The sequence below is a fragment of the Thunnus maccoyii genome, chromosome 6 (genome assembly GCF_910596095.1).
Source record: "Thunnus maccoyii chromosome 6, fThuMac1.1, whole genome shotgun sequence".
NCBI classification, from domain to species: Eukaryota; Metazoa; Chordata; class Actinopteri; order Scombriformes; family Scombridae; genus Thunnus; species Thunnus maccoyii.
In genome coordinates this window covers 29,522,431-29,537,307 of record NC_056538.1, presented here as the reverse complement: position 1 = coordinate 29,537,307, position 14,877 = coordinate 29,522,431, and the positions used below count along the sequence as shown (strand labels likewise).

The 14,877-nt window shown below is 40.8% G+C and overlaps 1 protein-coding gene across 9 annotated transcripts in view; it reads right to left on the bottom strand.

Moving 5' to 3' along the window:
• The window catches only part of LOC121898380 (spectrin beta chain, non-erythrocytic 4-like), an 82,820-nt gene that overhangs the window by 28,420 nt on the left and 39,523 nt on the right, over nucleotides 1–14,877 (bottom strand). For 8 of the 9 annotated variants that reach the window (XM_042413392.1, XM_042413390.1, XM_042413394.1 and 5 more), the window contains 2 exons: nucleotides 13,333–13,423; nucleotides 7,786–7,932 (listed from right to left, as the gene is read on the bottom strand). In XM_042413392.1, the coding sequence (XP_042269326.1) occupies nucleotides 7,786–7,932; nucleotides 13,333–13,423 (238 nt within the window). Of the gene's footprint in view, nucleotides 1–7,785; nucleotides 7,933–8,706; nucleotides 9,135–13,332; nucleotides 13,424–14,877 lie in introns of those variants that run through there. The other variant, XM_042413398.1, reaches the window with a different exon arrangement.

Here is a 14,877-nt window from a genome sequence, read left to right as displayed (position 1 = left end):
TTAACATGCTAACATGCTCTGTGACTTTTAATATTTAAAATGTTAGCAAGCCCATGCTTTGACATGCTGGCATGTTAACATGTAAACATCCAATTGGTTAACATGCACGTCAACATACTAAATGTAGACATGTTAACATGCTAACACTAACATTAGCTGTGCTTTGAGGCGGTTGCCAACGTTCATATGTCAGTTTAGAGCACGGCTGAGCCAAAGTAAAGATAATGCTGACGAGCTTAAGCTCATGAAAGATGAGCAAAGTCTGACAATGTAGAGCTGAGCCTGACAAGCTGTGGCTTAGATATCTAAAAATGCCGACTGTACATAAAGAAAGGATTTATGAAAACACACTGCAACCTTCAGGACAAACAGAACATTTTGGCCCACTAGAAGTAAGGATGTAAGATTAGCAAAGCTATTGTTTCTTGATGAGTAATAAGAAATAGATTTCTCAAATTTAAAACAACACAAAGCACTCATTTAAGAGACTCATTTAAAAAGACAAATATAGAAAAAGAGGCAACAGTCACTGAGACATTAAAATAGATTTGTTGTGTCAGAGCGCAGCTTTCAATAGTCTATTTACCTGTTTACTGAGGAGACTGAGTGAGAGTGGGATCAGGACAGCAGAGGATGAGACTGATATATGGTAACGATACCAGTTAATGAGGCCAATTACTTATAAGGCCTAATGGGAGATAAAGGGGCCAGGAATCAAAAGCAGACTGGGTTTAGGCTAGCAACTGCATGTGGAAGAAACCATTTTCACTGTGCACTCACACACACACACCCCCACACATACTCACATACACAAACAAACACAATCTGCTGCAACTGAAGCGAATCACCCGTAAACAGCCAGCAGCTTCCACAGTATTTGGTCTAAATCACAGAGAGCAGAGTGACATTACAGTCATTTACAGAATGACTTTGTCTTTATAACGGAGACATCCTCTAACGGCATGCAGTCTACTGTTACATTGATTTTTAGGTCGGTGAAAAGACAACAAAAAGTATTATTACACCCGGACTCCTCGTAAACGCTGCTGTAGGAATCTTTTGTTTTTTTGAGTTTCAGGACAAAAGTTTGTAATCGGATCTTTCATTCGATCATAAACTTTGTCGTAGTTCCATATCTGAGATACGATCCACATTAATTGATTTCTACTTATTTACACTGATTTGTTTATTTGGCCCTGTTGAAGAAGCCCAGTCATCCTGCAGCGACACAGAACAGCGGAGTTATTGATTAAACAATGCATTACATATTCAGAACACTGCAAACCTCAGCTTATTAGACTTGGCCCCTTTACACTACACCACATTAAAACCTATAGTTGTGGGGCTTAGTCTTGATACTCCAAAGCAGCATTCTGTGCGCTTACATCACTTCCTGTTCTCTACCTACTTCCTGTCGTCTGACTGAAAGGGGACAGGATTGAGATTGTGAGAGTAAGAGAGAGAGAGAGAGAGAGAGAGAGAGGGAAGGAGGAATGACCTTCACACATGAGCTGTATGAAGAGAGGAGGGAAAACAGGGAGAGGGGGAGAGGAGGATGATTGGACAGCTGTTGCCTGGCAACCCCAGCAAGCACAGGAAAGAGGAGACACATTGCTCCGGATGCCGCTTGACGTCATCAAGATAAATGACACAGTACACAAGTTACATTATAATCATCCAAAAACGCCTCATCAACTGGGGTCTTCCCTCATCACACACACACTCACCTGCTCAGTTACATCATATCAGACTCCAACGAGATGTCCAGTATGATCACATGACTCTACGGCCGAACACTGACAAACACAGATGCAGCCGATGGTGTCTTTCTTAAAGTTCACTGTCAGTAGCTGCTGAGGAAAGCCAGTAACCTTGAGACTATGACCTTACTTGTGTTAGTTATTGACATTTAACTGATGCAGTTATCTAGAGTGACTTATACTAATTACTGTTAATATTATACTAATTTAATTGTATTTTAAATGTGTATTTTTATAATGTGTTTCTTTTACATTTTGTCTTGATGCCTTTTATGTTTTATGTAAAGCACTGTGAATGACTTTGTTGTTGAAATGTGTTACGAATAAACTTTGGGCAATGCATGAGTGTTAGGACAGGATGCCATGATTAATTGCAGATCTGCAATGATTAGTCGATTAATTGATTAGTCGATCAACAGAAAATGAACTGATTAAAAACTGTTTTGATAATTGATTGAAGTGTTTTGAATGATTTTTTAAGAAAATAAGCTAAAATTCTGTGGTTTCAGCATCTTAAATGTGATTTTTTCACCTGGTTTATTTAGTCCTCTATGACAGCAAACTGTATATTTTTTGAGTTGTGAATGTCAGTCGGGACATTTTAGGTTGCATCTTCAATTTTTACAAATGTCTGACATAAAAATAATCATCTGATTGGTCGAATATTAAAATATTTGTTAGTTGCAGCCCTAATTGTTTGGTTAAAGACCAAATAAGAATGAATAGTTTGCACTGAGTGCTAAGAATAAAGAGCAGAACAAAACCGCCCAAGTCAAATTTCCCCTCAGCGACAATAAAGTATATCTTATCTTATCTTATCTTATCTTATAACCTACTGCAGTATCCTTTTTTACTGAAGTACTGGTAGGATTGGAGAGCAGTTTACAGAGCCGTGAATTCAGAGAGGCACTAAATTTAGTTCCATTCTTCTCTGCTGTCAAATCTTTTCCGTCATCGTTTCCATCTCCTGTCAGAGGCAGAATTTCATTCACTGCACGTTGCGGAGGTCAGACATTCAAGTGAGTTGATGGAAATGCAGAACTTGCACTTTTGGTGTGAAAGCCCTGTGAGGATGCAATCACACCTACGTTCTTTGTGTTAAGCTCCGGGGCACGATATAAAAATAGTTTGCTTCAGTTTTTGCTGTTAGTTTCTTGAAGAAAAGCATAATGGATTTGTCTACACTGTTTGCTGTAGCGTTCCTTCTCTTGTCTTCAAGATACATATTAATAAAAACACAAACGGCTGGATGTGAGCATCTAACCAGCCGGCGGTTTGCTGTGTTTTGCTTTCTATGCATGAGAAACCATCTATCAGATGTAACAATCTCCTTAAACCAGTAAAACCATGTGTATCTGGATGTTTCCTAAAGTCGGACTGGGTTACAGTACTCCTGGAGGCTGACAGCTACATTTTCAGATGTCTTTCAGGTGAGACCAACCAGAGTTTAATTAAAAATATGAAAGTTCCTTCTATGGACAAACTAACACATCATTAACGTCATAATTTTATACTTTTGACCCTGATGTTAGCCTTTGTTAGGCCAGTCTAGAGGCTCTGCAGAGCTGCCTTTAGGTTTAAGGAGGACGCTTTTAAGAGTAAAGAGTGCTTTTACTGAAGAGGAGGGGATGGAGAGCAGACAAACTAACTGGCAATCCATGTGGCTATGAGACAAATGTCATTTAAATCCACCGAATACTCTTTTAATCCATTTAAGTTGAACAGAGCAGGTAAATTGTTTGGGCAGTTATTCATTTTCCTGCACACTGCATACACACACTGTACACACTGCGATACAGATGCACTCACAGATGGCTGATGCTACCCTAAAAACCAGGCAATGTGCTTCAAAGAGTTCTTCACAGCAGAGAGAGGTTCTTACCCAATTACAGAAATAGACTCTCAGAGGGCACGAAACAGAGAGACACAATCAGGACATAAGAAGCAGAGTGTTTGCGACAATAAACAGGACCACAGTCAGCAACATAATACTCAAAACTTACTTGAAGATTTATGTAATATAATCAGTGTTCATATTCCCACCCTATGATGTTGTTTCCCTGTTTAACCTCATGTTAATCTGTTTACTTTGATTGTAACGCGCTTCGAAAACTAGAAAAACGCTGCACCGACATAATTCATATTTGGACCTCAGCTGCAGCACAGTTCAAAGGGACAGAACAATATTTCTAAATCCTCAGTATTGCCATGAAGAAGATGCCAAATACTATTAATGTTTTCTCTAAAAAAAAAAAAAAAAAAATCCCTGGTTGCTAAGCAACGGCCACGGAGCAGGCATGTGGGGTGAACGTGGCTGCCACGTACGACTTCAGAAGTGTAACCCTGTCTATCTGCCAACAGCTAGACGACCTGGTGTGACTACAGTCTGCTACTAAGGAGACCAGGGACTGGACTGTGAGCTGGGACCATTACAGCACAACACACATCATTACACACACACTCTTGTGCACTTCTGTATTTGTGTGGATCATGTTGGTATAATATGTTCACTAGCTCCTAACCCTAACGTCTAACCCTAACCCTAATTATCTTGCTGTAAATGTCTTATTTTGGTCAATTCCTCCACTGATCCTCCTTGAAGTAAAAATAAACCAAAAATAAAAATGCTGTCTCAACCTTTGTCTCCTCAGCTTTCAGCAGCAGCTCTTCAGACCACGAAGGATCTTTGTATATTTTTGTTAAAGTGGAAGAAACACACAAAACAATCTGGTGTAGCTGTCTTCACAGTGGATATACTAAATGACTGATTGCTGACTGTATAGATACATGTTTGTGTGAATTTGGGCTATATGAATAAAAAAAATTAAAAAGGATGGAAAGGAGACTGATCATGAAATGTGAACAGTAGCTGTACATGATGTGATTTAGCTGCACACAGTCTGGTTGGGCTCTTGAAGTATAAACAAAACTTAATATTATTACTCAAAACAAAGCAAATCAATCACTATTTATTTTGAATATCAAAGAATTAAATTCAGTCAAATTGAATAGAAAAAAACAATAAAAATCCACCAAAAAATAGGAATATTTTAGGATTTGAATAGTGTTTGATTAGTGTAAGATTTGACAAGAGTTGAGTAGGTTGTTATTGTTTTTTACTGTCAGTCAAATTACACACTTTCATCTGAAGATGAAAAGAAAGAAATACACTCAGTAATATTCAGATACTTCAGCTTGTGGGGAAAAAAAACAACAGCGGACTCTTTTATACGTCTCAGCAACAGCAAAAGTTTTGAAAATTTGGAACTTTTCCTTTTTTTGTTTACCATACAGAACATTTTAAACAACGTAGTAAAATTTGCAGAAAAACACTGAAAACACAAAAAACAAGAAACTGCAGCGTTTCTCCTCCTTGTCTCCTCTGTCACTGTCACTCTCTCTCTCTTTCCACTGTAAGCATTTTCCAGTAACCCAACTCTGCTTACAGATAAGCACATGCCCTATGAATCTATAATGAAACAGCTCAGTGCTCTCAGGCCTCGCTGTGCTGCTGTCTCTACATCATATTACTGCATATTATCATTACAGGGATATACCATCAGTCAACCAATTTCCCCACATTATAAGCCCACGATATAGAAATACACACACACAGGCTATTATGTGTACACAAACACAAACTTCCCAGTGCCCACTATAGAAGAAAAACAGCCTACCTGTATAGTCATCAATCACAATGTTACTTTTTCTGCTCTGACGGTATGAACAGAAACAGGAAAGTGACAGAAAAGGTTGTTCTATGAGTATTTAGTTGACTTCTATCTCCATACCATTCATTTACTGGCTCTAGTTTCTGCCCAGTACAAGCTGAAATTACAAATATATTAGTTATTATTAGTTAACCTCGCTTTCTAAGTACGTCATACCAGTAATCCTTGCCAGTGTCTGGACCGTGACTTGCTGTATGTGCACGGATTACACAGAATGCAGTGTGCTGTGTCTTGGCTCCGTTCGCTCTGCTCCCATCAGGGGAGTTCAGTTTCAAGCCCTGCCCAGTATTAGACTGCGGAGGATGAAGCCATTATGATGCCATAGTCAACTGTATGTGCTGTTATAGTAAAGTATGATGTTTCGCGACTGATGTGGTGTAAAGCGTTATGATAATAATGAGCTTCAGTGCAGTGTTTTTTCACCAGAGATAGTTCTTTGGTCTTCCTCAGAACAGATGTACTGCCAAGATTTGTTCCTATTATACACTTTATACACATAGAACTGCAGCCGTTCACAGGTTGGATGTTCTACAGGGGTTCATTGGTGTCCATATGTCCCGTCAAAGCCACTCACTTCCCATACAAGGGTCATCTCATACAATATCTAATTTTGTACTGATAACAGGCACAGAGAGACTGCTGAACGCTAGCCACCAACTGTCTATGTGACCTGGTCATGAAGCAAGTTACTCAATAGTTTACTTTTGTTGTATTTCAACACAAAGTGGCACTTCAGGAGGTCATGTAGACCTTGTATTCTACAAATAAACCCTGCCAGGACGACATCATTTCATCTTTTAGAGTAATATCTCCTCTGTGCCTTTGATTAATTTTCTTGCGATGTACGTACGCAACCTTTGATAATTTATTTTGCAGAAATAGTGTTCATGTTCTCGGGGGATCATAACATTTAGAGTGTAAAAGGCCTCTGGAAATTTCAACTGAAGTCAAACACAGAGGCACACGCTTCCTCACATCTCTACGTGTGACTTTGCCCCAAAATAGGGCCACAAATCAGTGACGAGATGAAGACGGCCTGAGGAAATGTGACACTCAACAACAGTAATGACTGTACACACCCAGATTCATGTCATAGCAGCGAGTCAGAGGTGTGAGCGCAACAGCCCAAAGTCAACCAATGGAAACTGGATGTGCAGCTGGGGGAAACACTGGCTAACCCAATTACGTCTGTGTCGAGTCGAGTCTTCAGACGACAGGCTGATGTGCTCTATAAATCTCCTTAATATTAAACAGATCCTATCAGGGACCAGAGCAGTGGTGAAGGTTACAGCGCTCCACTCTCTATTTAAAACCCTTCTGTAATACTTTCTGTCCTTGCCATTGGCTTTGTTACGCTTTTGATAATGAGTTTAGAGCTTTAGTGTTTGATACAAGTACCAATCATATAAAACAATTTAAAATAAAACTGGCAGGAGGTAATGAAAAGCTTTGTTTACATCAATGATGCTTGTCTGAAGGGAAACAGACACAAGAGGTCACTTTTCTCTTTAAAATTATATAAGTAAAAGCTAACCTTCAGTGACCAAACAGATATTTGACAGCTGCTATTAATCTTTCCAAACACACATTAATATAACCAGTGATTCACACTAGACCGGAAATCAACATTGTTTCCTCTTATTATCCATTAGCTCAGTAAGCTGGCTGGCATTTACTGTAAACATCAACATGATTTAAAATGATGATATATGTATAAACTTATCCTTTTGTTCTAGACTCTGTGGAAAAATAACTTTAAGTCTGGGTGTAGTTGATAACAACAAATCAAACTCTGCTATAAAAGTGTGTCTCACAACTTTGAAAGACGTCTAATATTTGATATGTGAGGTTTCAAATTAACTTATAACAACAAACTTGAAAGCTTGAAAGATGCCAAATAATCTGTGTCGCAACTGCAGAGGCATTAGTCAAAAAACTACAAAATAATTTATTATGCAAGTTTGGAACAACATCTGCCAAAAAAAATCTAAAACAAACTAACAGACATGTGATAGACACAGTGACAAATACTTCTGATTGACAGTCATTTGTTTGTTATGTTTACCTGTATTTGGCTCACTCTGAACTGTCTCAAGTGTCACTATTACAAAAATCATGATATGTAAGGTTTCACTAGTAGTTCAGTGGGCCAAAGTCCATATAAATAACTTCCACAGAGATGTTTTATCCAGTTTCAAGGAGTCAAATGTCATGAAACTCACGTAACACCAGAATCACCTTGTAAACCTTCAGAGAAGAGAAACAAAAGCGCCAAAACATCTTTTTGGACTCACCTTCTCAATCTTATCCAGCCATTCCTTGTTCTGTGCCAGTTCAGCCATGAAAGCCTGGTGCTTCAGCCATTTCTTATGAAGCTTCTGGGTCTCGTCTCGGCTGCTGTCCCTCGCCATCAGCATCTTCTCACACACCCAGTCCCCAAGCTGAGCGAGAGAGTTAAGAAGAGAGTGAGAGAGAGAGAGAGAGAGAGAGAGAGAGAGAGAGAGAGAGAGGTGTCAATACCAGATACTGTACATGCTGTATATACATATTTTAGATAACTGTTGGTGAGTAGAAACTTATTTGGATACACATTCACACACAAATTGGTGCATGTTGAAATTGTAAAGGAAACGTATACTCGATTGCATAAGAGAAACACACGTTCACCATACATTATCATAATTCACACATATCTCTTTAGTAGCTTCTGTTATGTGAAGAAGCAAAATAAAAACAGGATGGCGTTCTGTTGATAAATACACACACACACATGCCAGCGACACATACGGCGAGAAATACAAGGTCAAACACACAGACATGAATATTTAATGTCGCGCAGCAGCCACATGTAGGCAGACACACGTGTACCAACAAGCATGGCGGCAGGAACTCACATGTACACACAACACAACAGATCTCAACACACACCCACACAGCAACCAACCCACACACACACACACACACACACACCTCCACTCCCCCATCCAAGAGTAAAAATCTGCACATTTTTGCTTGAACAGACTGTGTCCGCACGAGGCGAACACACGGTGTAAAGATCTCACGCCTGCGCTGACAGCATCAACAACATATTCAAGTCAGCATCATCTCCGGTATCAACATCCTCACAACTGCATCCCACATCTCCACCTGTACTTTTATCCCCTCTCTCTCCCCTGAACCCAACTGTGCAACTGTACGGCGAAAAACTCGTTTACCGACGGCGTTTAACAGGAACAGCCCACGGGGTTGTGGCAGCCGCAGGCAGCCGCTGGTATCCGCATCCTCGCTGGTCTGCCGTCACACTCATGCAAAGACGCTCTCCGCCGCAGAGCCAGATGGAGAGAGGACAAGGGAAAGAGGAAAGAGGAGAGCCCCAGACAGAAAGACAGACAGATGCCTTCCGGAGAGAGCCGAACACGAGGCAGCGGCACAAAAAAGGTGTGCGGAGATGAAAACACCGGAAGGTAAATATCAACAACAATATCGGAGGCTGAGGAGACAGACTGGAGACATCAAACTGAGGCTGCGCTCCCCTCTCTCTTTCTCTTCTCTCTCATTCTCCTTGCCTGGCTTGCTGAGAACTTGCTGTACGCTCAACCGGGAGAGAGAGAGGGGAGGGGCGGGGGCGGATCACTGACGAGCGAGAAGAGCGAGAATGAGGATGACTGACAGAAGACGAAGAAGAAGAAGAAGAAAAAAAAAAAAATCCTCCTCCCCAAAACAATAAAATGGCAGGCAGCCGAGCCGGTGCACAAGCGCCCCTCCCCTGCCTCACAGCTTCAGCGAGCGGGCGGGCGAGTGAGTGAGCAGGCAGGCTGGCGGGTTGAAAGAGAGAGAGAGAGAGTGGAGGAGAGTGGAGGAGAGGGAGGAGCAAAAGACCAGGATTGGGTTTTTGGGGGGTAGGGGATGCAGGCAGCGCCTCAAGGCTCACCAGTCACGGCTAATGATGCTGAGCTGGAGGAGGTGGAGTGGGGGACGGGTAGGGGGGGGACGTGGGCTTTAAATGTGTCAAAGCAGAGGGATGTATGAGTGCGAGGGGAACGGAAGACTGAAAAACAGAAGAACAGGTTTTTTTTTTCTCTGTTCTTTTAAGGGATTGAAGCACGCCGGTCTCTGCTAAACAGCTGAGCTCACGACTCCTCTATAGCTGCTTTTGTTTTATCCTCCTGCACTTACACACACCGCCTCCCCCCCCCCCCCCTCCTCTACCATCCCTCTCTTCCTCTCTGCAGCAGTCCCAAGCAGCTGCACTCTCTGTCTCCAGCTTGCCTGACGCTGCTGCAGTGGTAAAGCACAGAGAGAGAGAGAAAAGAGAGAGAGAGAGAGAGAGAGAGAAGAAACAGTAAAGGTTTGGACACCAAAAGAAAAGGAGGAGGGGTGATATAGTGGGAGGAAAGAGAGCGGTAGCAGAGGATTGGACGGGGCAGCGATTTATCCTGAATGATGTATTTGTAGTTTTGATAGACTGACTGACTCTCGTTCCTTTAATGGACCGGAGCTGGATTCCTGTCCGACGCCCCCTCTTTGTTTTGTCACTTTGTCACCGCTCCCTGGAGTTGTCACACACAATATAGACACGTAAAGACATGCCGGCTAACACGAGTAAACACGCTTCACACATTCACACACACACATACACGCAGAGGCAGACGAGAGCGTATGCTCACACACACACACTCTTAAGGAGTGCACATAAACACACACACTAACACGCAGGTGTCATGACCACAGAGGTCATGGAGGGTCACTGCCTGATGTCCCCCTTGAGACTGTAAATGAATTGAATGAAGGAGGAGGAGGAGGAGGAGGAGGAGGAGGAGGAGGAGAGGGAGTGTGTGTGCTGAGGGAAGGGGGGGGGGGGGACGTAGAGAATGAATGAGAATGAATGAGGGAGGAGGGGAGGAGGAGGTAGAGGAGTATGTCTGACGTAAGAAAAGAAAAAACGGGACAGAGAAGAGAGGGAAGAGGAGAAAGGAAGGACAATGAGAGAGGGACAGAGGAGGACGCAAAGCCTCCGAGTCATCGAGATTTCATCATCAGGTATTTTTAAGCTGCTGGTCTCACTTTTAGTCCATCAACAGACATCAAAGAGTCTCTGGGATACTGGATATATTTGGGCTGTCAAAGCTGTTGAACAAAACAATCAATTTGACTCTCTCCCTCTTCACCTCGTCTCCTTCACTTTACCCACAGTACAACTCCATCCTCAGGACTCAGGGGATTGAAGAGGTGATCTCAGTCATTGTGAGAGACATTTATTACACTGTATTGACTAAACTAACAGAAATAACTGATTAATAAATAATAAAAATAACCATTATTTGCAGGACTACTAAAACCCCAAATAACAGATTATCTTCCAATAAAGTAGAGAGTATTTGACCTCTCATCCACTGCAGACACCCTATTAATAACTGTAGATAAGACACAATGTTAGAAAACTGATCTTAACACTGTTATTCCTCAGTATATAATAACTCGTCCGAGGCATCAATCTATAATATCTGACTTGACAGAAGAAAAGCATAAACAGGCTGAAGACTGGAGGGAATGTGTGCAGAGCGAGTTTGCGCATCTTACATTTATTATATAGAGACACACTGCGTTCAGTAGTGCAGCCTTTGGGCATACACCTGCTCTTTTCTTCAAACAGAGCAGGAGGTGAATCCGGGTAAAAAGCTACAGTATTATTGAGTTCACCTCTTCAATCCACTTTAGTCCTGAAGATGGACTTTTAATCTTTAAGATGTACATTATATAAGCTGGTAACAAATATTGTGTGTAGTCACAAATCTACATGAGAGCCATGTGACTGTTTACAAGTCTCTGTGTATTTAATTAACAATAAAATGCACAATAAACAAAATACAAAAATAAAATGCAATCAAAATCTGTTTTATTTTGTATGTGGTAATAAATGCTGATATAATTTGAGTCTCTACTCTAACAGTACTGGTGCTCAACTACTCACTCTAGTATACCTTTTATTTTTTATACTGTTTGTATTAGAAAATTAGGTGAAACTTGTTAGTCCAACATTAATGTTGATGACTTCCTGTAGCATCTCCTGCACTAATGGTTTATCAACACTGGAACATCACCTGATCTTGTACTTGAACTTGTGCAGCATTGTAAATTACTCCGAACAAAAGTGTGTCATATATCTACTAATCCAGACCAGGTCAAAGATTATAAACTATACACATGATCACTTTGTGTACTTTGGTGTCAAAAATATCCGACTATGTGTAAATGTGTTGGCGAGTGAAGAGCAGGAGAGCAGGAAACACGAGGATGCAGCCTGGACCGAACAGCGGTACACACCCTGCCAGCTGAGATCTCAGGTTCATACAGACTGACGCAGTGTCACTGGCCCACTGTACCACTGTAGGCCACACACACACACACACACATACACACATACACACATACACACACACACAGTGAGATACACTCGTCCTCCTTTGAATTAGTGATGAGGAGCTGTGCTGATGAATTATTCAGCGGAGCCAAAGAGAGAAAGTTGCTGAAACTAAACAAGGTTTTGGCCCAGAAAGAAGCCGGTGACTCCGCAGGGTGAGAGAGCAAAAACCGCACGAGCCAGCGGAGGTGAGCCGTATGAGGTATGGACCGGGATCCAACAATTAAATTAGGATTAAAGTAGTGATCCTCAAAATCAATTTTTTGTTTGCAGAGCTCTTCTCAGAGATCACACAGTAATGCCAGTACAGTATGTACAGTGCTACTGTTGAAGTGCAGCTTTGATCATAGTCTCATATAGCCAGATGTGTCTCCACAGAGCTGTGCCAGTGCTGGAGAAATGTCTGGCTGCATCCACTATCAATTCCACTATAAGGAGAAAAAAACGTCTGGCTCTGGCTGGTTTGTATTTCTTTAAACCAATCACAATCGTCTTGGGCTCTGAGCCCAGGATGCAGCGACTGTGCAATTGCTAAAATAGCGTCGGGGAGGGGGGGGGGCTTTAAACGGCTAAATCCCTGCAAAGGAAAACGCCACATGAAACATTAAAAGACGTATGTCGACTATGTGATATGATTTCTACTGATTTAAAAAGGCAGACATAACTTGCCACATCCAGCGTGTTGGTTGCTAGCTTGCAGGATGTTGTTGTTTCCCGTAGCAACGGGGATTTTGAAAATGGTAACACGCGGAAAGGGGAGGAGAATGCTGCCTGAAATAGCCGGCCAATCGCAGGCTTATATCCACAGTGTACATCCGGTGAGTCAGACTAATTTGATCATGAAGGGCAAAGACTAAACTGATGAAAAAAAAGAAGAAAAAAAAAAGAAGTATATACATTCTCATAATTATTCACTTTATGTTTCTTTAGACCATTCATACCATCTTCTTATCATCTTATTACAAACTTATTACAAAGTGATTCCATTACAGACTGGATAAAAGCCAGTTTTAACTGTTTCTAACATGTGAATATGATTCTGGTGATGAAAGACAAGATGGTGAAATCTGACAGGGGAAAAAGTTTACATTTCCATTTTAATATTAAGTTATCATGACTTGAGGCCGCTAATTTAAACTCATATATTTGGCTCGTTTGTATTGACATTTTTGACTTTTAAACAGCAGTTATCACTCTTTTAAGATCTAAGTGGAACATGGCTGAACATGCAATGAAAGGTTTTTTGTTTTGATTTTTTCCACAAAATCTCTCTCATCAAAAGAGTGTGTACCTCAATGATGCAACTCGAGATGATTCAGGTGATGAGGTCCTAAAAAACAATAACTGTTTTGTTGCATTTTGACTGAGTCTTAAGTTTCTAACAGGTCGACCAGTTAAGACCAGTTTGTTGGCCTCCTACCTCATGACAGTCCTGGAGAAACCTCTGAAGTTCCCACTGGTCATTCAGTTTTTCCAACCACTGCTGGGCCAGCTCTCTGTTCTGGTTTCCCCTGAGAGAGTGAAAACAGGTGTTTTAGTTTCAAGTTACAATAAATAAAATTTCAACACAATTATATATGACACGTAATTTTGTGTGTACATGTACAGCAGCTCCAACAGTTTTTCTTTCTTCACTAAGTGCTGAGTTTTCTGAAAATCAACACTTTCTGACTGTTTTCTGTGTTGGAAATTCCCACTCTGTAAGAGTTTTAAAAGCTTAGTGATGGAGGATGAACGATTGAGCAGCCGTTTGTATAAAGCATTTTATTCTTGAGCCATGAAAGCAGAGGGCAAAAGCAACATTATTTGTACCATATTTTGACTTATCATGTTTTACCTCTTTATTAGATGTGACTGTCAGATTGTCTTTGTTGTGAAAATAGTTTGTCAATTGTCAGATAAAAATAAACCTTGTTGATTGACAGATTATAGTGAAGAAGAAGAAGAAGAAGAAGAGACTTACAATACATGTAAGACATGATATCTGAGGAATCACATGATGCCCTCAAATGTACAGGTCTAATATTGATATTTGTAGACAGCAGCAAACAAGACCAGATATTATTTGTTTATTAAAGAGCACCTTTATTTACGCAATAACTGTGAGATGATTTATAACTAACATCTGTACGTAACGCATTGAAATAATTATGTTGCACTATGCTAATTTATTTGTCCCCATGGGAGAAAAAATAAATGTCCACAGAGTTAATTCATGTAAATTTAATCTAAAAACCATATGGCTCTTCACATTTCTATTGTTGGACACATTCACATACATACACCCCAACCCCCAACCAACACACACACACACACACACACACACACACACGACCCCCACCCCCAACCAACACACACACACACACACTCCCACCACCTCAGCTATCACACAGATTTCATGGTCAGGTGTCATTTTCTATACAAAACAGACCAGGCTCTGTTTTCTATGTTTTGTTTCATTTATAGTCGCTCTGCTTCGTCTTCTTTAGCTGCTATTATTCTTTTTTTCTTATTGTTGTATTGTGCCACTCAGATCTTTGTTCTTTATAATCAGCTTGATGTACGAGTAGGACAGTTGGCGCTCAGTTTGAAAAAGGCCAAAACCAGTGTGAACTCACGACTGCAAGAAACCTGAAGCCTTTGGAGAAGTTTCATCATATCCGACTTTTTAATAAAGGAAAATAAAACGACAGAGGGTGTTTATAAGCTAGCAACTACTTAAAGAGTCTGTACAAATTCACAGTTTGACTTATTAATCCTTGAGAAAAAACATTCCTACTGCTTATAAGCATGAAAACAAATCCCAGAGCTAAAAGACGATACGATGATAAGATCAGAGAACAGGAAAGGCTTTTCTTTGTGTGATTTTGCGAATGTATCATCATTTATATTACAAAAGCTGTCAAACATTGACAGGTGTCGCCTTCAGCTTAAGAGCATCAGCACATGTCATTTCCTGTCTTAC